Source organism: Simochromis diagramma, unplaced genomic scaffold, assembly GCF_900408965.1.
Source record: "Simochromis diagramma unplaced genomic scaffold, fSimDia1.1 OVJJ01000176.1, whole genome shotgun sequence".
NCBI lineage: Eukaryota > Metazoa > Chordata > Actinopteri > Cichliformes > Cichlidae > Simochromis > Simochromis diagramma.
Genome location: NW_024386892.1, coordinates 6,141,632 through 6,165,793, shown reverse-complemented (window position 1 = coordinate 6,165,793; position 24,162 = coordinate 6,141,632). Strand labels below are relative to the sequence as shown.

At 40.6% G+C, this 24,162-nt stretch overlaps 1 protein-coding gene across 2 annotated transcripts in view; it reads right to left on the bottom strand.

The window, feature by feature from the left end:
* gfra1a (gdnf family receptor alpha 1a) overlaps nucleotides 1-24,162 on the bottom strand; it is a 97,440-nt gene that overhangs the window by 23,876 nt on the left and 49,402 nt on the right. For both annotated transcript variants that reach the window (XM_040034077.1, XM_040034078.1), the window contains 2 exons: nucleotides 2,653-2,831; nucleotides 1,567-1,739 (listed from right to left, as the gene is read on the bottom strand). In XM_040034077.1, the coding sequence (XP_039890011.1) occupies nucleotides 1,567-1,739; nucleotides 2,653-2,831 (352 nt within the window). The remainder of the gene's footprint in view (nucleotides 1-1,566; nucleotides 1,740-2,652; nucleotides 2,832-24,162) is intronic.

The following is a 24,162-nucleotide window of genomic DNA, read 5'->3' as shown; positions in this document are numbered from 1 at the left end:
AGCAGCCAGCATACTACACCTGACATATGGTGAGGGAACTTGTGGAAATGCATGGCTTTAATCTGTCTGTGCTAACTGACAAATGGACCGGGAGGAAGCCGTGCTGCAGTGAGACCTGTTGTTCAAGCCCTGAGCATATGTGTGATGGATTGAGCGTATGGAGGGTTGAAACTGCCAAAATCAAAAATGAAGAAAAAAAGATAAATGACTGAATATATAAATATGTTACAACAACATAAAAATAAATGCAGCCATTCATTGCGTTTCGTTTTTGATTTACGTTTATCAATATTAATAAAATGACAAGTCAAAGAATTAAAAAAAAAAAAAAAAGTATTTATATATGCATCCTTTTCCTGTGCATCCACCATACTAATGTCCTAAAACCCTCCAAATTCAGTATCTTTCTATATTTCTGTAATCACTTTAAAAAATTACCTTATACAAAAATAAATGCAGAAAATTTACATTGAATTCTTAGTATAATAAACTAAATTCTGGCATCTTAGGTCCTTCATAGGAGAGTTCCATTGGGAGAAAGATGGACGGAAGAAGAGAAACTTGCAGTATAAATTTACTACTGCTGCCTGCTGTTAAGCAGAGACAGAGGGTGAGGCGAGAGGGAGGGAGACCTGAGGCCACAGTCCAAATGGAGCTCATTTATGATGCCTAATGCCTCCATTTAATCCCAGAGACCCACAAGACTGCTGGCTCAAGCCTCCGGAGACTGCATAACCACATATACACACACACTAGTGAGGGCAGTGTCAGATGTCCATCACTGAATTACTCTTTTCTGACTCTTAATGCAGGAACCCTACAGTGTACGTGGGTGTGAGTCTGAGACTTGAGGCATAAAGGCAGACAATTTATTACTGCTGGTGCTACACCGACTACTACACAATGTAAAGAGGTGTCTATGGGGCATGTTAATGCACAAATGTGTTTCACAAAGTGGGGACTTGCCTCAGATTTGCAGACAGAAAGCTTGTCTGCACACTGTAAAGAATTCGATTTTAGGCTCTGTGAGTTAAGATTAGAGTAAAGCCGAGGTCAAAGCATATTTGCCGCAAGCCACTTTCGGTGAAATTTCCCTCTAAGTGAGGACATACAGTTTTTTATTTAGTTATACTGTTGGAGGTTTTGTTCCATTTCTCTATATAAGGAACGACAGTATGTCAGTGCACTGTGTACAGGCAGCTGCCTTGTTCATCAAAGAGCCAAAACACAAAATGATACTGATCTTTTTTCCAAGCTTGCACATATATAGTGCGTCCTCACCAAACAGAAGGGTAACCCTTAAAAGAGCCATGGTTAGCCTATGGTTTTGACTGATAGGCGCGGGATGCTACCACATGATGAAAACTAGTTACACCGTTGATCACAAATCGCTTTTCCTGCATATCCTACATCGTCGATCTACATCTAATGCCAGCTTAAAAAACACAGTTAATATCCAGAGCACACAGCATTTATCTCAGAAATAAACCATGGCATCACATGGCATTCAAGTTACAGTATATCTGGTACTTATTGACCATATTGACATAAAAAGGGGTTCCTCACTTGCAGATGTAGTTGGTCTTGCAGGATGCCTGCAGCTCCAGACAGTTGGGTTTCTGTTTCTCTTCGTACGAGCAGACAGGAACGATGGTTTGACGTCTCCTTTCAGAGCATGCCGTTTGGTCGCTGAGCGGGCATGAGCAGAATAGCATGCCGTAACTGTGCTTGGGAGGAACCTGTGTGGCAAAAGAAACCACGACATTAAGGATAGAAATTAATTCCTTTATTAAGACCCGCATTATTACTCATATTTTGGCATTATTCTGGGCTACATGTTGTACTGTCTGTACCTTTAGACACATTTTCTGGATTTCTTTCTTGATGTGGTCTGAAGTAGCTGTTTTCTATTCTTTTTGATGGATTGTTGTTGTTGTTTTTTTTAACTGCTCCTAACTTTATTCAGTATTTATCGGTACAAACTCACCTTGCTGCAGCTCATTTGCAGCAAGATGGTTTAACATCGCTTCAATAAAGCATCAATCAAATCTGACGTTCAAGTTGAAAGAAAATGTAGATGTAACAAATGACAATCGGACCACAATAGGAGAATGTAATGATACTTTAATCTCCAACACAAAGAAAAGCCTAACGCTCAAGGCTCTTTACGCAAAGACATCTCTATTATGATAAAATAAAGAAAAATTATACATCACACAAAGATTAACAATGTCACACTTTCTCTGTAACATTTCTATTTATTCATCTTGTTGCTTTGCAGAAGCAGTGCCAAGTAAAGTTATTCAAAAAGGGGCATCACAGAAGCTGGGTTGTAATTACAATGCTTCACATCATTTTTTACAATATGGAACAGACAGCAAAAACATCTTTTGTGTTTTATGACTGAATCAATGTCAAAGCTTGGCGCTGGAATAGCATACCCTGAACAAAAAGACCCACATGATTATTTATTGTGAGTTTGACAACCCCTCAAACTTATGCACTTCAAAATCGTTCTTTCTTTTGAAGCAGGTCTTTTGTGCTGGACATTCAGCTTTTATCAGATATCAGTCATTTGGAAAATCTCCAGTGTGTGTGTTCTTTTTCTTTCTGTTTTTGTTTTTTGATAAGCTCGTATCAGAAGTGCCTTGCCTTGTCAAAGAACTGCCGCAGGGCCTTGTGGCACTTCCTCTTGTTGCAGACTTCAGCTGTGGAGACGCGGCTGGTACAGGGGCTGATGTAGGCCGAGCGGTACTTCTTACACGTGTCGTTCAGGTTGCAGGCCTTAGCAGCATTGAGACAGTTGTTCTCTCTGGCCACTGCAGGTTCACCTAGTGACATAAAGGGGAGAGGAGACATTGGGGAGGGGAGAGGATGAAAACAAGAAGAAAGGGTTATAATCACAGAGGTCATCAAGAATGTGATGCTAATGCAAAGCAACCCAGAGATCACTAGAAAAAGCAGAAAGCGCTATCACTGCATAACTTATTGTCACATTCTTCATAAAAGTGACTGTGTGGGAGTGAGAAGGGGGACCCAGGTGCCGACACGGAAGTAGACGGAACTGAGTGTAAACAAAAGGCGAAACGTTTGTTAGGCTGAAAAAACATGAATACGAAAGCAAAGCAAGGCGAACAAGGGGCGAGAACTAAACCTATAACCTAAACTAGGAGAACTAAACTGAGATAACTATGACATTAGACATGAACAAGATTCTGACCTGAGAAACTATAATGAGGAAGAAACAAGAACATGAAACATAAACATGACCTGAGCAGAATCATGAACCACAGGCACTGACACGGCGTGGTGGGAGGAAACACGGACGACCTGACGAAGACGGAATGAAAACACAGACTAAATACACACAGGAGGTGATCAGGGGAAGTGGAAACACATGGGGAAACAGCTGACTGGAATAAACATAATGACACTGTGGGGGAAGTAAAACTAAACACATGAAACACGGAAACACCAGAAAACTAAAAAACTAAAAACAGGAAACAATGAGAAATGGAGACATGACAACACCAGCTAGACACTTGAGACATAAAACGTGGCGAGACAAACGCACAGGGATAAGTGAAAGTGCAACACTGAGGACAAGACAGACCACATAGTGACAGGAAAGACTCATATCTAAGGAGACACAGAAGAACCTAAACTAGACTTAAAACTCAAGAACTTAACATCTTTTCAACTGAACATAAGAAATCACAAATACAAAAATAAACTCAATATGCTGTGTCACAGACCCAGCCCCTGACACTTATTGTATAATGAACAAAGCATACGAATCCTCTGTGTCAAAAACAATCACAACAATGCAATACATCGTCAAATTAAAAGTGAAATGTATTAGCTTATGTAACACAACTCGTTTTCTTTAAGGCCATGTGAGGTGGCTTGTTTTCGGTCAACGAGGTTGTATCCTATCTCAGCTCCACATAAAAAAACACTTTAATTGTGGACCAAGACAATTAGCTAACTGTTCCAAAATAACTGCATTTTCATCTGGTGTAAGAGCTTACTCAGGCAAACACACATACACAAGCCTGGCCTTTTTAATTTGCTCCAACAACATTTTATGCCATTCAAAGTATATTAATGAGTGAGAATTTCTTCCTTTGGGCAATTGGTGATCTAGCCTAGGTGCCAAATCTACGCTATGTGTATCTATGTGTGGACAAATTAACAGCGACCACAGGCAGGCTAAAGGAGCTTAAAAAAAGCTCGGTGCATAAAAGGGCATCAGCTGAGCCAACAGCACGGAGATCAGCTGGAGTGTTGCATAGCTTCCCTCTCTGGGCTGTTGAACTAATAAAGTTCAATTTGTTTGTGGAAAAACTGCATTAGGACATCATATCTTATTTCACTATTAACAATCAATACGTGTATTACACTAGAAATGCAGCATCTAATAAGCTCTACGGAGCACACAGATTACACCTACAGATCATTACAAAACCGAAGCATATCAGCTGCAAAGGTCTCTCAACAAGAGAAGTAACAAAAGACTCAGAGACAATGTAAGAAGCAGAGGGCCGGCAGTCTAATAATGTTTTCTCAAACGAAGCAGATAACCTCAGCAACACATTTTCAACCTATATCGGTGTTTGTGTGCCTTAGTGTTTCCATTTCTGTCTTTGGAAGTGTGTGTGTGCATATGCTTATGCTAATTGTACAGAAGACCCCATTTGGAGTCTCACTTTCTGTTTAGCCTGTAACAAACAGTTGCCTTCATCTCCGTGGCCCTGCAGGCTAACAGGCATGCTTTTGTGTATGCATACAGTCGAGGTTCAGTACTTGTCACAGTCTCCAGTGCAGTGCATCGCCTGTCTGTCAGCCTGCGCTAATTGCCAGGGTTGTCCTCAATCCACCATTAATTAACATTTTTATACACCCCCTTAAAATATTTTCTTAGGTTAAAAAAAAAAAAGGAACAAAAACAGCATTTTTTTTCTTTATAACAGCGTCAATTAAAATGGGTGCAGCCCAGCGTGATAAACATACCGATGCTGCAGTGGCGGGGGGAGTATGGTAAGATCCGTTATCAAGTCGACAAACCCATCGGCTGATGAGTGCTGTGTTGTCCTGAGCAAACTGTGTTAATGAGATTCAACACATCAAGGCGAGGGTGGAGGAAAAAAGAGGGAAGAAGATAAAAGGGACCCAGAGACATGTGGGGATATGAGCTGATAGTCCAGCGAGGTATTAATTGGCGACATGGTGCTGTTTGCTTTACTACAGAGGAGGAGATCCTTGAGGTGAATGCTTCCCAAAACCTCCAGCCGACTCAGAGGAAAACCAGTGCTGACTCACTCATTGCCAGTTTTTACTATTTCTTTGCTTTCATGCTTTCACCTTACCTTTCACCTTTTTCTTCCAACATAGAAAAACAACACGCTTTTCCATTTACAAGACTTTCCCCCCCTCTCTGTTTGACCTGCCTCATTTGGTCCACACCTCCCTCTGTTAGTTTTCAGGCTCATTTGGCGGTATTAATTACAATGTATGCAATTTGTTTTGGTTTGAATGTTTTTGACAATTTTATATTGGAATCAAGTTTGAATTGCTTCATTGATTATTAATTTAGTTTTAATGCTGTGTGTATAAATGTCTAAACTATGAATAGTGTTATTGTACATCATCCTAAACAGGCGCATTCTCTTCTTTGTCTGCTATTAACATGATACTATAACAACTCATAATAAAATTCTATCCATCCATCCATTCTTATCTGCTTATCCAAACCAGGGTCCCAGGGGTGCTGGAGTCTATCCCAGCTAACATAAGGCAAGGGGTGGGGTACACCCTGGACAGGTTGCCAGTCTGTCACTGGGCTAACACAAAGAGACAGACAACCTTTCACACTCACATTCACACCTATGGGTAATTTAGAATCACCAGTTAACCTAACTGCATGAAGGAAGCCGGAGTACCCAGAGAGAACCCACAAGGACACTGGGAGAACATGCAAACTCTAAACAGAAAGGCCCAGGAATTTATTTTTTTTTTTATCTTGCTTTTATTACAGAGTGTTTTATGATCTTATTCTTTCTGTTTTATTTGCATAAACAAAGAGCCATGTTTAAGACAAATTTCTATTCAGTTACTGGCTACTGTTTTAACCCTGTCTCAAAGACGACTTCTGTTATAATGATAAGTCTGACCTAAGCCCCTAAAGATATTAGGACTTAACCGCAGGAACAGGGGACAAGACACAGTCACTTTCAGGTATTTCTTTTACACTCTGAATTGTTCTGTGACATCTATAGGGAAGATTAGAGACAGCATGTCTAGTTGAGGCTGGATATTCATTCACTGTACCCCATTTCATTTATAGTCATTTTAAATATAGCATGAGAACAAAGACCTGAAAAATGAATCACTTCCAGTACTGTAAAATTTGCTTTTCTAACATTTAAATGGCATTTTTATGTCACATGTTTATTTTACATGATTGTTTGTGCTTTTAACTCCCCCGTATCACCCCCACTTCTATACAATCAAACATGTGAACATTTTTTTTCCTTTCACTTGCTCAGATCAACTGCCTGACTCCAAAGTGTCCAATCTGTAGTTGCCCCATGCACTTCTTTAAGAGGTTTGTTTTTTCCCTTGTTTATGTTCAACTCTATTAGTACAAACTGATGTAACTAAAAAAAAAAAAGCTTCACAAAGCTTCATGTATCATTTTAGAAAGTCCAAGACTTTTGCAGTTTGGGAGGCATTCACAAGTTATTTTTTTAAAGTGTTCTCATCAAAATAGAGTTTTTAATGTTAGGGACGCAATATTTCCTGAAGGGAAAAAAAAAAAAAGCTTGTGTTGTAGGATTAGTACAAATCAAGACTTTTCAAGACCCTTTGAGGTTGAAGCCAGCTAGTATTTTCAACTATTATGCCTGCCTTAATAAAGGCTTTTAATGTACTTTGGATCCTTACTCTGGCTGAGAGCCTGAATCGTTTTTTAATTTTTCCTAGCATTTAGCTTCAAAAGTACTAGAATTATTCATGGACTAATATTCATAGACGATATATATACACACATGTATAGAGGTACAGCTGACTGAACCCTTTCCCTCTGAATTCCTTTTTCTTTTCATCAGATATATTACTTTTGCTTTGATATCTCTCATCTGAGCCTGCATCCGCCATAACAGCACATGATTGACAGTCCCATGGACTCTTCTCCCTGACTAGATGAACACGCTACTCATTCCTCTGCCATCAGTTGTCTGATTTTCGGACCGTAAAAATATGGCACCTGTTCAGACAGCATCAAATTTCTGCCTAACTATTCCCTCAGATGAGTTTGTGAATACATCTGAGCCAAGAAATAGGTCATGCACTTGGAAAATTGGGCTTTGTTTTACAGCTGTTAAACCGTGTTTAATTGTTTGTTGACAGGCACTTTCAAGTTGCAGCACAGTATGTCATCATCTAAACACTTCTTAGTGAAATCCGAACACACCTGATGCTCTGGATTAATGAGACTTAAATGTAAGGAGGAAGGAAAGTGACAATTCTGACTAGTTCTACGGTACTCTAGATGTTTGGACTTTCAACAATTAGTCAGTGTTTGACTGGTTTCAAATGCATTTTGAAACATGACAACCTAACGTACACAAGATTTTCCTGGCTCAAAGTGGGTCTTTGAGGGGTGAATGAGCAAATAAGGTAGTCTGCATGTAGTAAAGGCAAAGTATCTGTGTTAGCTTACTTAACTGAAATCTGTGTAAACTAAAACAATTTAGTTATTCCAGGCAACACTAATATATTCAAAAGAACAGCTTTATTCATGTGCAATAATTTAGATGTATTGTCATGGCTCTGTTCTGGGTTTTTTCCACGCTTTCTTGTGCACATGGAAAACTAGAGGCAACAGCAAGATGCCCACACAGAACAGAACTAGCATCAATAATATCATGTTTAACCCTGATTAAGTTATTAAATACAGAAGGTGGGTTGCAAAGTGGCCTGCAGATGGCTTGTAACTTTGGAGCAGCATAAACACCATGTCCTGTATGAGAATTGCCAGTTGTATGTATAGTGGGGCAGTTCAGTTAGTCAAATTTACCTTCACTTACAGTTCTGGCTGTAAAAAATCTGCATACAACCAGAGCAACAAGCAGCATTCCCCCTACAGAGATTTGATCCGAAACATCCTGGAATCTGTCCATCATTGCACAGAGAGATAGAAGACAATGTAACATGACCTAAATGGTAACACTGGGAAAAGGTTTCATCCAAACAGACTCACTCAGTTGCTCCTCAGTGACCAGTGGTGCTTTGACAAATAGCCGCAGTATCATGGCTTTACCCCAAGGGCCCATTAGGACAAATACAAAGTTGGACTATTGCAGTGTGAATGTGTGAATCAAGTTTTTGTGGATACATACCCTTCCTGCATCAATCTGCCCACATCCTTGAGTCTGAATATGTCTGTTTTCCTCACGCAAACATGCACAAAAACATGTTTGTAGTATTTTGCTTATACCCGCCTGCGCCCCTAGTGTCAGCAAATACATTTAATGAACTCCCTTTGCACTCCTGGCAGATGGCATTGTCTCTCCAAAACACAGGCACACACACAAACACACTGCGTGCTATGACAGGGCCCATACAGGGTTGGGGCCGGGGCCATCTGGAGGCCTGGTAGGGGGAACGAGGCCCCCCCAGTGGCTCATGTTTCCGATTCAGCCTCAAATTGATTATCATGTCGCCTGTTTCCTCCAGTCCCGCTGCCACCCTGCCCACCACCCCCACTGTCTAATTTCAATTACCACGGGACACCACAGGGTCGAATCCTGACCTCATCCACCTCTGTACTCCCCACCACTTGTTCAGCCCCTCTTCTCGTCTTTTTCTTTCTTCTCCTTCTCTCTTTTTCTGTAACTCCCCTGAATCTCCTTCCCTGTTTCTCTTTTCTTCTTCACTCTTTGTGCTCCTCTTTCATGTCTTTATCCATGCAGCTCTGGATGTATTCCAATCATTACCTCCCTTCCTCTTTCTCCATCATAATCATCCATCTCTAGACTTCTCTCTTGTGGCTTCCATCGCTCTTGTTTTCCGGTATCTCCTCTCCCCTCTGCCATCTGTCCTTTATTTTGTCTTTGGAGTGAAGTGTAGCCATTTAATGGCCTTCGGTGGCCTTTGTATGACTTTCAAATTTTCATTATTTACCTTATAGGAAGGCTAGTTGTGATATTGGGTTTTTGTAGTGTGAATTTAAAACTACCCTTCCTTTTTTCCGTTTTTCTCTGTCAAGGTTGTACTTTTCCAGGCGAATATTGACTTTTGTGCTATGATTGATATCGATTGCTAAGGAAAACTGTGTAAAAATGTATGAGTCAACCCTGAAATCCAACTTGACTTCAACCTCCACTGGTGGAAGGCATGTTTTTCACTCTCCATGTCATTGATATGAGCGTACCATTGTCCTTGCCTTGAGCCTTGCTATTGTTGCAGTATGTAACTGTCCTTGTTATAGCCGTTTTAAATATAATGACATTCTGTTTTCCCAGCAGTGTTTGTCACTAGCGGTTTTACTCCAGTCTGACAGAACATATTACCGCACTTTATCCAGTCATTTGGGGGTCAGCGAGGGGAAACTGGGAGCACTTGACAGGTGTGTTTGTTTCCACTACTCATAGCTCTGCAGCAGTGGAAACAGTCAGTGGTTCCATGCTGTGTCACTGGGTGACTGCTCATAATTCACAGCCTCTTTGTTTGCTAAGTACAATAAATGCGCAGGGATTTGTCCTGGTGGTGTGCCTGCAAGGGATTAAAGAACAAACAACGTGACACCCAGGGCCAAGCAGACTTCATAGACAGTGAAAGGTGACAGCTTTAAAACACTACATATTAAAGTCTAAAAATAAATATATTTCTGTTGCTATTTTAAATATTTGCTTCATGACTCTGCTTTCAAACTGCACCAACTCAATTATTGTTTTTATTAATTACTGTGTGGAGGACTTTCGGCTTTTCAGAGCTGTTGTTGTTGGGTTTTTTTTTTTTTTTTTTTTTTTTTAAACACATTTTGCATTAACTCTTTAGGAATTGTTGCAGGTGCAAGTGAGCTAGGCCATCAGTAGACCTAAAAAACAAAACAACAACAACAACTAACGAATAATGAAGAGAGAGCAAAATCTTAAAGAGTAGCCAAATCACCATTTTGGTACATTCTTAAAAAGAAGGAATGCAGAGAGTATGTGAAGGAAGCTGCAGTAAATCAGAATGTCACACAAAACAAGAGTGGTAACAAAGCACTAACACAAATTGAAGCAACATGAGCCTCAGTAAAAACAGTAGCTGCTCGGATCTGAAAAAGGGTCGGTACGTCATCACTTAACAAGCAGATATGGGTGATTTCAATCTGTTACACATTATAGGCCTTGATTTTAAAATGTGATGTTCACTTTTTATTTCCCCTTAGAATTTTTCCCAACCGTAAACTTAATTTGCTCTGCGCTTGTCTTGATTATTCATTGTCTAAATTATTTTCCTTGCACCTCCTTCCCACTTTGAGAAATTACCTCACAGTCAGATTCAATAGAAAAATTCTAACATAATAAACGAGGCCTGAGGTCTCTTCTCTGGGAATCTGCTCTCTCCCTCTCTCTGTTGATTATCAGTGGTGAGTTACACTGCCATCTGCTTTAATGGGCTCCACGCTTGAAAGTGCAAGACAAGCAGAAATGGAGAGTGTGGTGTGGTGAAGAAGGAGCCTTAAGGTTTACTCATCTTTCTTGGCCTCTTTCTATTTTTCTTTCCTTTCTAAACTATGTACCTCGTTCTTTTCTCTGTGCTTTTCTGATTCTCTGCTGGCTTCCTCTACCTCCCTTTTACTTTCTTTCAGTGTGGTTAATAATCTCACTCTTCCTCCAAACACTGTCCCAGTGCAATAAAGCCACATGGCACTTGGTGCAGCAAATACCATAACTCACAGTTCCTAGTAATTGATCCCTGTAGTGCAACAGTCTCTTTCTCTTTTCCCTTTCATTCCCACCCTTCCATCTATATCTTTTCCTTCCCACCTCTTGTCATTTGTACCAACTTTTCCCTTCCAATTTCATCAAATGCATTGAGGCTAGTCCAATAAAAATCCGCCAAAGACAATTATTTCTGTCTCTCCCATTAGCTGCTTTCTGTTCTCAGTTTCCTGAAATCACATCGCACTGCAGTGTTATACTTCTCCCTCCGTCAAGAAATCCCTTCACCTCATTTCATCCGTCCTGCTTTGCTAAAATTACAAGCCAGGTCCCGACAGGAGTGCTTACCTGATTACTTAAATTGCTCTCAGACCCTCATCAGGTCTTCCAATTTCATACATGAAAGGTATTTTCTTGCCTGAAATTTTGCCTTTGGTCCAAATTTGTCCTCCTCAAACCTGGGATTTTGAGAGCTGGAACTGATAGAGGAGCAGCAGTACAACCCTTTGGCAAATGGTGTATGCTGGCTAGAAAAAAAGTTTCCCTCCTCTCAGCTTTATGTTGGCCCTATATCCCAGCCAAAACTTATTTCCTTTTGAACCCCCCGGTCTACTTTGCAATATCAACAAGCTATTAGAAGCATGCCTCTCATGGTTGAGTGGTTACCTTCAACACCTCTGGAACTAGATGTTCCCCACATGGCTGGAATCCCAGCCGAGTTTTACTCCTTTGATTCCCTTACTTCGACTTTGTCCCAGCTTTCAAAGAGAGGTAAGAGATAGCATGTTAATTGTTGATTTCTCTTTAATGTTTTCTCTAAAACAACTTGGGATTCAGAGGGAACAACATGTTGTCAAACTACGATTAAATTCTCTCAGTCCTTCTAGGATGGGAGAAAAGAAACTGGCAGCAGTGAGCCAGTAAGACAGTCATATTGTTGGGACAAAACCCTGAGAAGCTCTCACGTGTTTGAACCAGAAGCACTGCAGCACGTTCAACAGACCAAAGCTCTGTGAGAGAGGAAGAAAAAAAACTTGAGGAGGCAAAAGAAAAGGGGAGTGGGAGGAAAAGAGAGGGAGAATTGCCTTGGCTCTCCACAGTGATGAATCTCCAGTGAGGCCTGTTTCATAACCCGTCTGCCAGTGTGGAGATCAGCCGGTAAGAGCAGGCCCTTTGGGGCTGCAGGAGAAATATATGGCTCTTTAATAATCTCCACAAACACACTCCAGTACAGTATTGTACAGTATACCACCCCCACACAACTCCCACCCTGGTCCAACCCTCTGAACACTATCTACACTCTTAGAGTTCTTGTCATATAGATTTTTGTTATGTATAGATTTTGGTGGCCAGAATGAGGAAAAGTAACCCAATGTGGTAATAAATGGAAAAAGAAAATCTATTGTCCGAGTTGTGACTTGCTTTATATGACAGTTTAAAAAGTGCCATAAATATGCCACTATGAAGCTTAGCACTTGAGATATATATATATATATATATATATATATATATATATATATATATAAATAAACACACTGTTTGCCAGAAGCACCTGCTCTAAAAGCAAAAACGGTAAAAGTTGCAAGGTCCTTCACTCTCATTAAGTATTTTTAGTTCTGACACAAAAATGTACTTCAGTGGAAGATTCAAACATTTCATAATGACTCAGCACATTAACTGATATTTAGAGAGCTTTGCCGATTCCTATACCCGGTTAAGAATCTGCAAGTGGAGGGGTCAAGTGGTTATATGCGCTGGTTTGTTCTAGAAATGTTGGTATAAACACAGATGAACTGCATCATATGTGTCTGCTCAGACCTTCTCCTGTGAATACAGCCATCTATTACCCGTTTTGTGGTCTACGTGGAAAAGTTTAATTTAAAAGTTGTTAAATGAGTTGGGAAAAAAAGGCAGAACATTTTGAGTTTTTAAGTCTAAGTCTGGTGTTGTAAAATAGCTGATACTCTACCTATCACCATGTTGATACTACTTCTACTGACCATAAACAACACTTCAAACAGTACTAGCCTTCTTATTCTCAATTCACTAGATCCAGGCCATTATCTTGATGCCAGACTTTGTGGCCTCTAGTTCAGTACCTTAAAGCTAATGCATCATCGCCCTACCTCACACCAACTGCCACCCTCATATCTGGAGAATACCCCTAACACCCATTTCCTTCTGCTTAATATACCCAGCCATTCTGCTTTCCACTGGTCCCCTGCTCGAATGGCTTGTCCCTTCTCCCCAACCACCAATATGTCCCAACCCTTCTGCCTTTACCGTCCCCAACACGCGCTCCCTCTTTGAACATCAAACAGTCCGCTGCAGAGATGGATGTGGACATCTAACAACTGCTGAACCTGTTTACTCCTGTGTGAGTACAAGTTGCAGCACAAGCACATGGTGCATGAATGTATTCAGCACCTCACTTGCGTCTGTCAGATTGATTTACAATAGTGGCAACGATGTGCCAATGAATTTGTTACGCAGTCGGGAATAAGCCGGAGCTGGGGGGGCAGTTATTGTTGTCCGTAATTAGTCCTGCTGGCGCCCTCTCAGGTATCTATGTGCGAGAGAGTGGTGAGCAGATAAAAAGAGAATGAAACTGCAAGGGAAGGCCAACAGGAGAGGCAGAAAGAGGATGCAGTTCCCAACAAAAAGTTAAATGCAGAGACTGTCAGCACTTTTCTTGACGAGAGAAATTGAGAAAAGACAGAAAGACAGGATGATTTCTCTTTTTTATCCTGCAAAAAAAAAAAAAAAAAAAAAATCAACAAAAACATCACCACATTCCCCATCAATCCAGGTCATAGACTCAACAACAGCACCACAGCCATGCTTCCTTCAGCCATCGTTCATCTCTTTCGGACCACTAAAAGAGGGAGAAATCTGTGCAACTTTCCCCTTTATGACAGGAGGAGGTGATGGCTGCTGAAAGCAATCTGACGGCTCAGGACTTTCCGATCGATACTAAGAGGCGGCAGCGCAGTCAGCTAGTGCAGTACTTGGGCAGAAAGGAAAAAGAGAGAGAGGCTGTCACTGTTGAGCCTGGATAAATAGATCACCGGGTTTACCAGCAGTCACATTTGACTGCTAACCGCACTCTTTTTAATCTTCCAGCCTGACAGAACTATCTTAACCCAAATGAGAGCTAGGTAGCAATTCATGAATCCAGGGAGACATTTGGGACTGAAAAGTATGATTCACTATAAATAACTTAAATTGCAGGACCTGTGGATCAAGCCCTTTAAATATTCATCCTGCCTAAGTGCCCTGGAGCAATCCAATCCAATCTAATTTTATTTATATAGCACCAGTCCGTGACAAAAGGCACCTCAAGGCACTTTGTACTATGAGATAAAGACCCTACAGTATTACAGACAGAACCTGAACAATCAGATGACCCACGATGAGCAAGCACTTGGCGACCATGTTGAAGAAGAAGTCTCTCTTAACGGAAGGAGACCCCTGACATACCGATGCTTAGGGAGGGGCAGGGTTGGGGCAATAAGACAGAAACAAGGAGCAACAAACAGAATAAAGCAAACTAAAAGAGAAAGTAGAGAGAAGCTAATGATATGGAGCAGTAGCATAGAAACTCATGGGAAGTGAAAAGAGGAAAAAGTAGAGGAAATGCTCAGTGCATCATGGAGGGTGTAGGAACCACAAGCATCCCTGCACTCTGACAGCAAAGCTCTCTGTTGAGATAATATAAGGTCTTTAAAATAAGGATTTTAAATTCAGGAAGCCACTGAAGAGTAGCTAATATATAAGAAATATTTCTCTTTCTTGCTAAACTGGATCCACTGAATGCTTTTCAGGGAGCCTTCAGGATGACCAAACAACAGCAGTTTGTGTCTAGAAGTCACATATGCTTTTTCAGCATTAATCTGAGAGTAATTTTCCTAATTTCGTCAGCACTGGCAGGTAAAAGAAGACAGTGCAAGGCATGGAACTGCAAAGAGCTCTACAGGTATATAGATAAACATGTGCTCTATTATGTAACTAATCACTGAGACATCAAGGATTTTGTTTAAGGGAGAACAAACAGGTTGCTGATCCATGCCTGAATACAAGCATGCTTCCCTCTGGAGACTTACGCTGCTACTATCATGACTAAAAATATTCCTCATTTGGTGTAAACACAATCTAATGATAACAAAATAGGCAAAATGATTCACATCAAATGTAGAAAAACACCTGTTACCTAATGGAAAATACTATCAAAAGTGAAAACCGCCAATAAAATGTGAGGCACTGTCGGCAGAATGAGATCATTGTGAGATCTGGACAGTGTCTACAAGCAGTTTTAGGCTGCTATATGTTCTAGATGTAAACTTAGTATTTTGTTTTTAAGGTAACAACTTGTGTTATAATGAAAACATTAGAGGCAACATTGTGTTCGCACATACTACAGTGGGGTTGCTAACACATGTGTAGACATAAGCTGCTGGGACACTTCACAGAAACTTGGTGTTTTTAGCTAACCAAAATGCATTTTCTTAGCATTTTAGCTTTCTGTTGCTTATCATGGGACTGAAACGTTTTCCCTCTAGTTAGCATGGCTTCAACACTATTGCATACTTTGTTCTGGTTTTATGGGGGAATGGTGTGTGTTTTATGAGTTATATGTGTGTGTTTCTGTAGCTCAAGTCCTCTACCAGAGGCCTGACAGTTTGAGGGTTCTGTGCTGAATCTTGGCTTTTCGTGTGTTTGCACTCTTCTGGATAGAGACCACTAATGTTCTGCATGGAGTCTGCTGGAGCCACTCTTCCAGTTTCAGGGTTACAGCTCATAATGCTCCTATTACCAATGGACTAGCTTCTGCATCTGCTCCACTTGTTCCTTTAGTCCCTGGTCCTTTTCTACTTTCTCGTCCTCCTTCTTCCTGAAGTTGCTGTCAATCATCACTATGCCCGGTTGGTTGGCCAGCAGCTGTTTGTCTGTCTGGAACTTAAAATCCCACAGTACACTAGCCCTGTTGTTCTAAGCCACCTCTGGTAGCATCTCCCATGGGGACCTAGAGACTTCTAGTCTATATGCAGGACAGGTGTTCCTGTACACTATCCCAGCAACGATCCCAGAGGTTGTGATGCTCAATGTCCGCAGTTATGGCTTGCAGGTACATCCTGCCACTATGTGTTGGATAGTCCCCGGTAAATCTACCTGGGAAGATTATGACATGTTAAGACACACCTGAATGCTTCAGACAAACAAACTGCCAAAACTGTTTCCATATGGAAACAATAAGGATGTACTTACTTTCTCACAGGACTGCAAAAAGTCTTCTGAAAACGTTCTTTTTCATCATAACTATCATCACAAGGAAAGAAACTAAGTTGAATCCTTGGCCATCAGATCAATGAACTGGTTAATGAAGTGACTCTGTGATAGAAGAACTGCTCCCTGGATTTACAGCCCAGATATTGAGTCTATCACATATTTTGATGTAGAGTACATAAACATGGGTTATCTTGAGGAACAGACACGGACGTGGCCTGTCACTCAGACAATCTCTATACCTCACATCAAGCCAGTGAGATATTTTTATATGTTTACATCTCTTTGCTACTGTGTTTCTTTTGTCCATAAATACATGTCCAAGAAAACAAATCCCTTGCCATCCCAAACTCTTGCCCTCCCTTGTATAACTGACATAGAGATGGGCGATATCAGCCAGTGCTCTCTCCTCCACAAGCCTTTTGCAAAGGCATGGGAAGCTTTTGATTGATGATGTTCATTTTCCAAGCTGTGTCTTGGACACTTTAGCTGCATACAACCCACTTCTTTTGGGCTATATGTTTTTAATTTAACATCCAGACGTGTCAAAGTCTGGCTTGAAGATGGATGAGAACTCCTCTACCTCTGCTGGCAGGTTGAAAGAGGAAAACTGAGTGGGAGGGGTGGAGTTGTAGTTGGGGTGGTGGTGGTGGAGGAGGGGGCTGAATAGTAAGATACAGAGTGTACAAAAGCTGCCTTATAATGAAAAAGAAAGGAAAGTGAGTGCTGCCGACGCTGTCCAGACTGCTGACAAAGGCGGATGAGATGAGAGACAAAACGAGTGAGCAAGAAAGAGAAAGACAGAGGGAGAGTGGAGGAGAATTGAAATGGAGAGACAAAAGCACAACTGGCATTTGGGGAGAAGAAACTTTGTGGGAGATGGGCGAACAATGATGGTAAAAGTGGAAACAAAGAAAGATAGACAAAGAAGAGGAAGAGTGCACACATTTCCCTCATAGGGGATGTTAGTTGTAACAAAAGCTTTTTTTTTTAAATCACAGGCAGGGCTACAGTGAAACTTTTTTTCTAACTCATTTTCTAACGAATATAAATTCTATTAGTTTGTACAGGAATTATTGAAGGGGAAAGCTGAAGTACTTTAGAAGTCTCCAGTTTTGCACACAAAGTTTGTAGCATACTTGGTAAAAAAAAAATAAAATAAATGAAAGGTTCTTTTTTATGGTTCTTGTTTGCATTCTTCTGCAAACACGTGACATCGGTGCTTCCTCACTTAACAAGACATTTCCAACCATTTGCACATTTTATCTTTCTAGATGTTTGATTAGATGTCTTACATTCTTTTCAGAAATTAAAAGTCAAACTTGCATCAAATAGATAATCCATCATGTGTGTGTGAGAATTTGCAGTAAGCAAACGCAGACTTTTCAGTTATGCTACGATAAACAAATACACCCAGACAGCAGACACATTTAGGCTACACACTTGGGGGCTACTCTGTGCCGTAAATGACGTGACCACAAGAAAACTGCAAATGTTGGCAACATTTGAGCTGTATTTGATGATACTGGTATGACAAATGGAAGACGAGCAGATGATCAGATTTCAGGTCAATAAATACACACAAATCTGGGCTCGTATGAAAAGTAAAGAAGATGCCATTACTGCACTGGGATCTCTCTACAAGTTGAGCACACGTTTTAACAACAATGTATAGGAAAGCAGGGAGGACTTGTCTCACTACAGGGGCACTGGGCAGAAGTAATTTAGCAGAAAAGACTTTGTTACAAATAATAACGCCACAGAAAATTTGGTTAACAGAAGTCAGTCTCACAGTGCCTCATTTGCAGCTGCCTAGCTTAACAGTAGAAGACGAATATAACATCCAGGACTCAAAAAGCAACGCAGGCACAGAAGTGCCTTTAACCTTAATGTCCACCAGGAGGCTTCCAGTTCAGTAGAAGTCTACGGGAAAATGGGCTTGACTTCTGTAAACACTTTCCTAATGAGTTTATGAGCTCACTTACTCATTTCAGGTCATACTGAATAAAAAAAAATGTCTAAATTTTTTTATCATCTTGGTGGCTCTAAGTTTCAGAAAGCGACTGCGGTAATGGTGCTGCAGCCAGTGGACACACAAATCAGTCATCGGATTCTAGACGACTAGTTCATGAATATTTTACTAACAATTTTGTCTAGTTGCACCTCAAAGACTGTATATTGCCAGCATTTCTTGATGAAACAAATTTCCCTTCATGCAGCCTTATCCTAAGAGGGAAATACAAAAGAAATGGTTTTACCTGGAAAGCCAATGAGCAACATGAAACTGCAAGCTGATTTTAGAGTCGTGTACTGTGAAGCTATACCAGACAGTGCTGACATTTAGTTTACAGTGTAAGGCCAGTGAAGATCTGTGCCTGTAGTACCCATAAAGATTTCTCCCATAGCACAGGATCTGGTGGGAGTCTGGGGGCTGGGGAACAGAAGGGTTGTGTGATGAGTTCATGATTAAATGAGATTAGTTAATGATTACCTAATGACTCGACAGGCGACCCCAGCCTCATTTACTGACCAGCGACTTCCCCTGCATACTCTTATTTGGCATCATGAAAACAATGGGTCAGTGTGCTCAGACAAAGCCTAATTACATTGACTGTGGATGCTGTCTCATTTCAAACCTTATATTTCAAAGAGTAAACCCCCAAAAAACAAAACAAGAAACCCACCTCCATAAGTTTAGAATTAGAATTAGAATTCAACTTTATTGTCATTGCACATGCACAGGTACAGGGCAACGAATCTGAGCCAGTTTAGGTTTATATTCTTTGCTTTCCCACCCTTTCTGTCTCGCTTTTAGACCGTCTGCATTGCTTACAGTCCATGTTTCATTCAACAACTCTGTTCTGTACCTTTCAGTAAAATCAAACCAAATAAAAAGCACTCAAAGGAAATCAGCAAAGGCTCCAGTGCCTTGACCATCCATTTGGTCTCACTGTAGAGGTTTAAACACAGTGCCTCAACTGATTCTATAAGGCAGCCTGCTGAGTGACTCAGGATCCATGAGCATTTCCTATCTATTACCAGGTGAAAGTGAAATTGACAGAGTGAAGAAGAAAGCTTCTGGAAATATATTTTGAGTGTGGGCTGCCCTTTACTCTTGCTGTGCCAATAAAGTTATTTGTCTTTTTTGACAATCCTGCAGGACTTAGTTTGTTGTCTGTTGCTTCTAAAATTCGAAGCTTGCAAAGTTACAGCTTATCTGCTTTGACCTCCAAAAGTGGACTTTTTAGAGACTTCAAAGAGTTTTTGTGGTTGTTGTTTTTATGTTATTTTATTCCTAAATTATTACTGAACTGCAGTGGAGAAAGCACATTTTGGTATTTTCCACTTAAGCCAAGCTTACAGTATATACATATTGTTTGTTTGCGTGTAGCTGAAGCTGGTAGAAGAGGCCAGTTAGTAAGACAAAAAGTTTGTGGCTCAAAGACACTTAAAGTGAAATACTGAACATGAAATATAGGAGTTACTACTATCACATAAACTCATCTGTTAACCTCTTGTAAAAAGTTAGTTTAAACAAAACAACTTCTTTACAAAACAGAGAAAGTCACATTTTATAAAATGAAAACAAAAGTGAGTCTCATCAACAGCAGACAGAACCAGGCAGGACTGACTGTATATAAAACTGTTAGACGGTTTATACACGAATTGGCCAATGGGGGAAACTCATTTGTTTGCAAACAGCAATTAAATTGTGCCACATCCATCCTTTACATACAGTCTGTGGTCTCACTTCAGCCAAATGATGTTTAAAGTACATAAAAGCTGAATGTAATAGATGGAGCATCCTCCTGATCAAACCTCCCCAAACCTCAACATGAATTTAAAGCTTTAAGCTGTTCAGAAACAGTCGTTTACAGTCGCCACTAAAAGAAATGTTGAGTCACTGACATCTTATAAAGAAACAAATGTTTGTTTCCATCCATTTTGTTTTGTTCTGAATAAGGGCAGCTGAAATCTTAAATATTGGCTTTTTCTCTTGCTAACTCAGGGTGGGCGCATGTTTTGTTATTAAATTTAATGAAGGAAAGAAAAAAAAGAATCCCCTTGTTAAAAAAGAAAAATAATAAAAATCTGTGTTTTTCATGTGTTCAGAACTTTCTATTAGCCTAAATGCATGTGTTTGCTTCAAGTTCTTTGATCAAAAGATTGGCCAACCAATTATTTTCTTATTAACACTGTCAGACATCGTGTAATGCCGTGGAAGTGTTTGACTTGTTCAGAAATCCTCTGTTTGAGTGACAGCTGAGATTTAGCTGCTACACAGCACACGTCAGCAAAGGTTTGTTCATCCGCTTTGCTTAATCCTGTTTGTTATCTAAATCCACTGTTTTCTTTATGACTGAAAAGGGATAGAGGTGTGTGTGTGTGTGTGTGTGTGTCCATGTGTGTTTATAGTGGAGTATAAATTTGCAAGTTTAGCTCTGTGTATCATTGCGCACTCAAACCCCTGTTTATGACTGCATGTTTGCCCACCTGTATGCGAGTGCAGTCACATAAATATGCACATTTACCTGTGTGTGTGTGTGTGTGTGTGTGGTTACTCGGTTCTGTCTAAATGCCTGCCTGTGGTTTATGGATATTCATTACAGAACCATTACAGCAGAGGTTACACAGGACGGGGGGGATGTATTATCTGCTAATGCATAAAATACAGTCTCCCACAAACACACGCGCACACAGACACACACATACATGTCCATATCTCTTCACATCTCAGGAATGAAAGCATCAATCATCCCGTGTGGAGGATCGACCCGAGCGTCTACGACGCCGTGTAGTGAGATGATGAGAAACAAATCACCCAAACACATTCCTATCTGCTACTTCCCGGACAATTGAATCACTGCAAGTCACAGCGGCAAATCACCGCCTCGCAGGCCCGACATCCGTAAAGACGACTCACTTGTAATTGAGCTTTATTAAAATGGGAGCGCGTCAACGACAAATAGATCGCAGTCGCTGGCTTTTCACGAGGCAAACTTTCATTACATTCAACAGCCGCTTCACTTCCTCACAAGGTCGATCAATCCCGTATTCCTCACCGGATCGATGGGATTGATCTGCATAGCCGACTCCATCGTGTGACAATAACAGCTGGCTGATGTCCCGCCCAAGGCGCTGTCAGTTGAAACGATGGGTGTTTTTATTTACTACTTGTTTCATCAAAGTGAAACAGAGTAAAACTGTGCCTCATATGCTCAGGATAGATTTCAATCATTGGAAAAATGAAAAGAATGCCACGGAAGTTATGGAAATATCAATGTGCCGAGATATTGTGATATAGCGGGAATTTTAAATCTATAAGTTGAAATTTGTTCATGAGAAAAAAATCCAGAACCTTTAAATTCAGTGATAAAATTATGCCCAGGAATAAATAACAAAAATAAATATTTGTCTCAAATGTGAATGTTAGTTAAAGACCAAATAAGCAGAGCACATTACTAATAATGGGTACAGAGACACAGTTTCTTAAAACTAGGTCTTTCAAATGTAAGTATTTGAGGTTTCTCATTCCTGCTGAGTTTCAGGCATTGTTTAGTTTAGCTCTTTGTTTGGTGAAAGTTATTACAAAAGAGGCTGAGGGCTGTTTGACTTTGTTAGAGCGAGCGCTCCCCGTGTGCCTGCGGTCATGTTCAGGAGATAAACACAGGACATTAGCTTCAGGTTGGATGAGCCTCAGGGGCTACATGAACTAATCTCCTCTAATAGACAGCAAATATTCACTCATTACACCCGGAGTGTTCAGTGCTGGTCACTTCATCCCTGTTTGACTTGCGCAAAGACGCTGAGCTATAGTTAAAACAAAACCATGAGAAAGTGTGAAGTAGAGCAGAAGTTAAACGTTAACCATTGGCAAGGACATGGCTTATAACCAGAACCAATGACAATGAATAATTATCCTCATTGTCTTAGAAAATCCAGCCTTGACAAGAAAAAAGTTACTGAATGAACAATGATGCCGGCTGTGAGTTTAACCTCATATTTCGAGGTCCTCATTTTTTGGTGTTTATTTTAATAAATTAAAAGAATGGAAAATGCAAATTGATCAGTGTTCATTGTGAACACATACACACAAAACAAAATCTGATCTGCTTATTTAATAGCATCTGTTTGAAAACTCCAGGTACGTTTTGGTTTGTTGTTAAACAAATATTTCTGTTGTTCATCCCTTAATTTTTATCTTGGTACTTAAAGTGTGATTTTCCACTGACAAAATGAAATAAAGATTTAAAGAAATTCTGAAAATTGGCGTGTAAACTGATCACAACTTGGACAAATACAAAGACATGCGAGTGACAACAACTAGAAGTAGAAATTGCATCATTTCAAGAGCGAAGGAGGCAGAAAAGTATGTTGTGTCTTTTTTTGTGAAAGGGCCTTTCCACAACAGACAGCTGAGAGGAGGAGGACAGAGGGGGAGAGTGGCAGAGTGGGACAGACAGAGAGACACTGACAGACAGAGACAGATGGAAGCTGAAAAGAAAAAAAAAAAATGGTATGCACGAGAGGAATGTTCTTAAGGGGTTTTCCTCCCAGACAACGAGAGATTGTTGATTTAAACTGAGATTTAAGCAGCTGCAGCAGTGGATTATACATTTAAGTCGTCTTCTACTGTCCATCATTTCACTTTTTAGCCAATTTATCTACACACGTTCCAGCTTCATTCCATGTGAGCACGTTTTTGTTGTGCATGTTCCTGTGCGTTAACCAGGTACCATATATCTATGAGAGTGTGGTGCAGAGCACAGCTGTGGAAGTGGAACGCACACTGCAGCAGCAGTGATTGACCATATTCCCCCTGGAAGGAAACATAGTGTCTGTGCATCTCTGCATGCATCACGCACCGAGCTGGGAGAACACTGATAAACCTGCCGCAGCCTGATTACCTGCCCGCCAGATTCACTCACTCAACAAATCCCGCTTAGGCCGAGGCCACATTGCAGATTTGTATTCATCAACGAACACTTTACCCGCAGTCAATCTCCATGGTGTGCGCTAATCAGGACCTTCAGAACAGCACTGGAGACTATTAAGCAGGACTCAACACAGTCGAGCCCACTCCATTTCCGAAAGCACGCCTGGAGAGGCACCGATGGAGCCATCACCTCTGCTGGTTGTTAATTCACTCTTTTTCACGCCGTTGCTCCTTGTCTCCCTGTAAGTCGCTCTTTCTGTTCGTCTTCCTGTCTCTCTCTTGCTAACTGCTCCTCAGTGATTTGCTTTTGCCAAGTTTGATTCATACAAACTTCTCGTTGCCTCTCTACAATATTTTAGCTGATTTTCTGTATTTCCTACAGCAATTCTCTCTCTAGTGTCTGCATGTTGATGAGGGGACCTGTATCGAGCGCTGTGGCTGTATTAATCAGGGGCACATGGAGCCATTCCAGGGACTCTGGGCCCATTACTGAAACATTTAATAATTGATCAGGTTACTCAAACACGCACAGGCTCTCGCACACAAGCTAGTACATCCACAGAGAAACTGCATATGTCAACGTTTGTCAGGACTGCAGTACAAATTAGTCATCAATTCGAGAAGGGAGCCGTCAGGTGAGGAGCTGAAAGCTGACAAAAATGTGCATACAGTTACTTAAAATAACCAAATATTCAAAATACACTGTTGTTAAATATATATTTAAAAAAAAAAAAACCCCACACACAAAAAGAAAACTCTCAGCTTCAACTGCTTGTTTTAGTTTTCATGTTTTTTCCGTTTTGTTAAAATAAATTAGAAAAGGCAGTTTTAAGTCAAATAAGCCTTACTGCCAATTTTACATGTCACAGTCAATCACAGAATTAGTTTTATGGAGAACTACTCAGCCCGTGTAAAGAATCACAGATGTCTACAGCAACTTTGGAAAAAACTTGAGGAGCCTGAGAAAATAACCCACTTTACAACCTTTGCCTGGGTCTGAAGAGT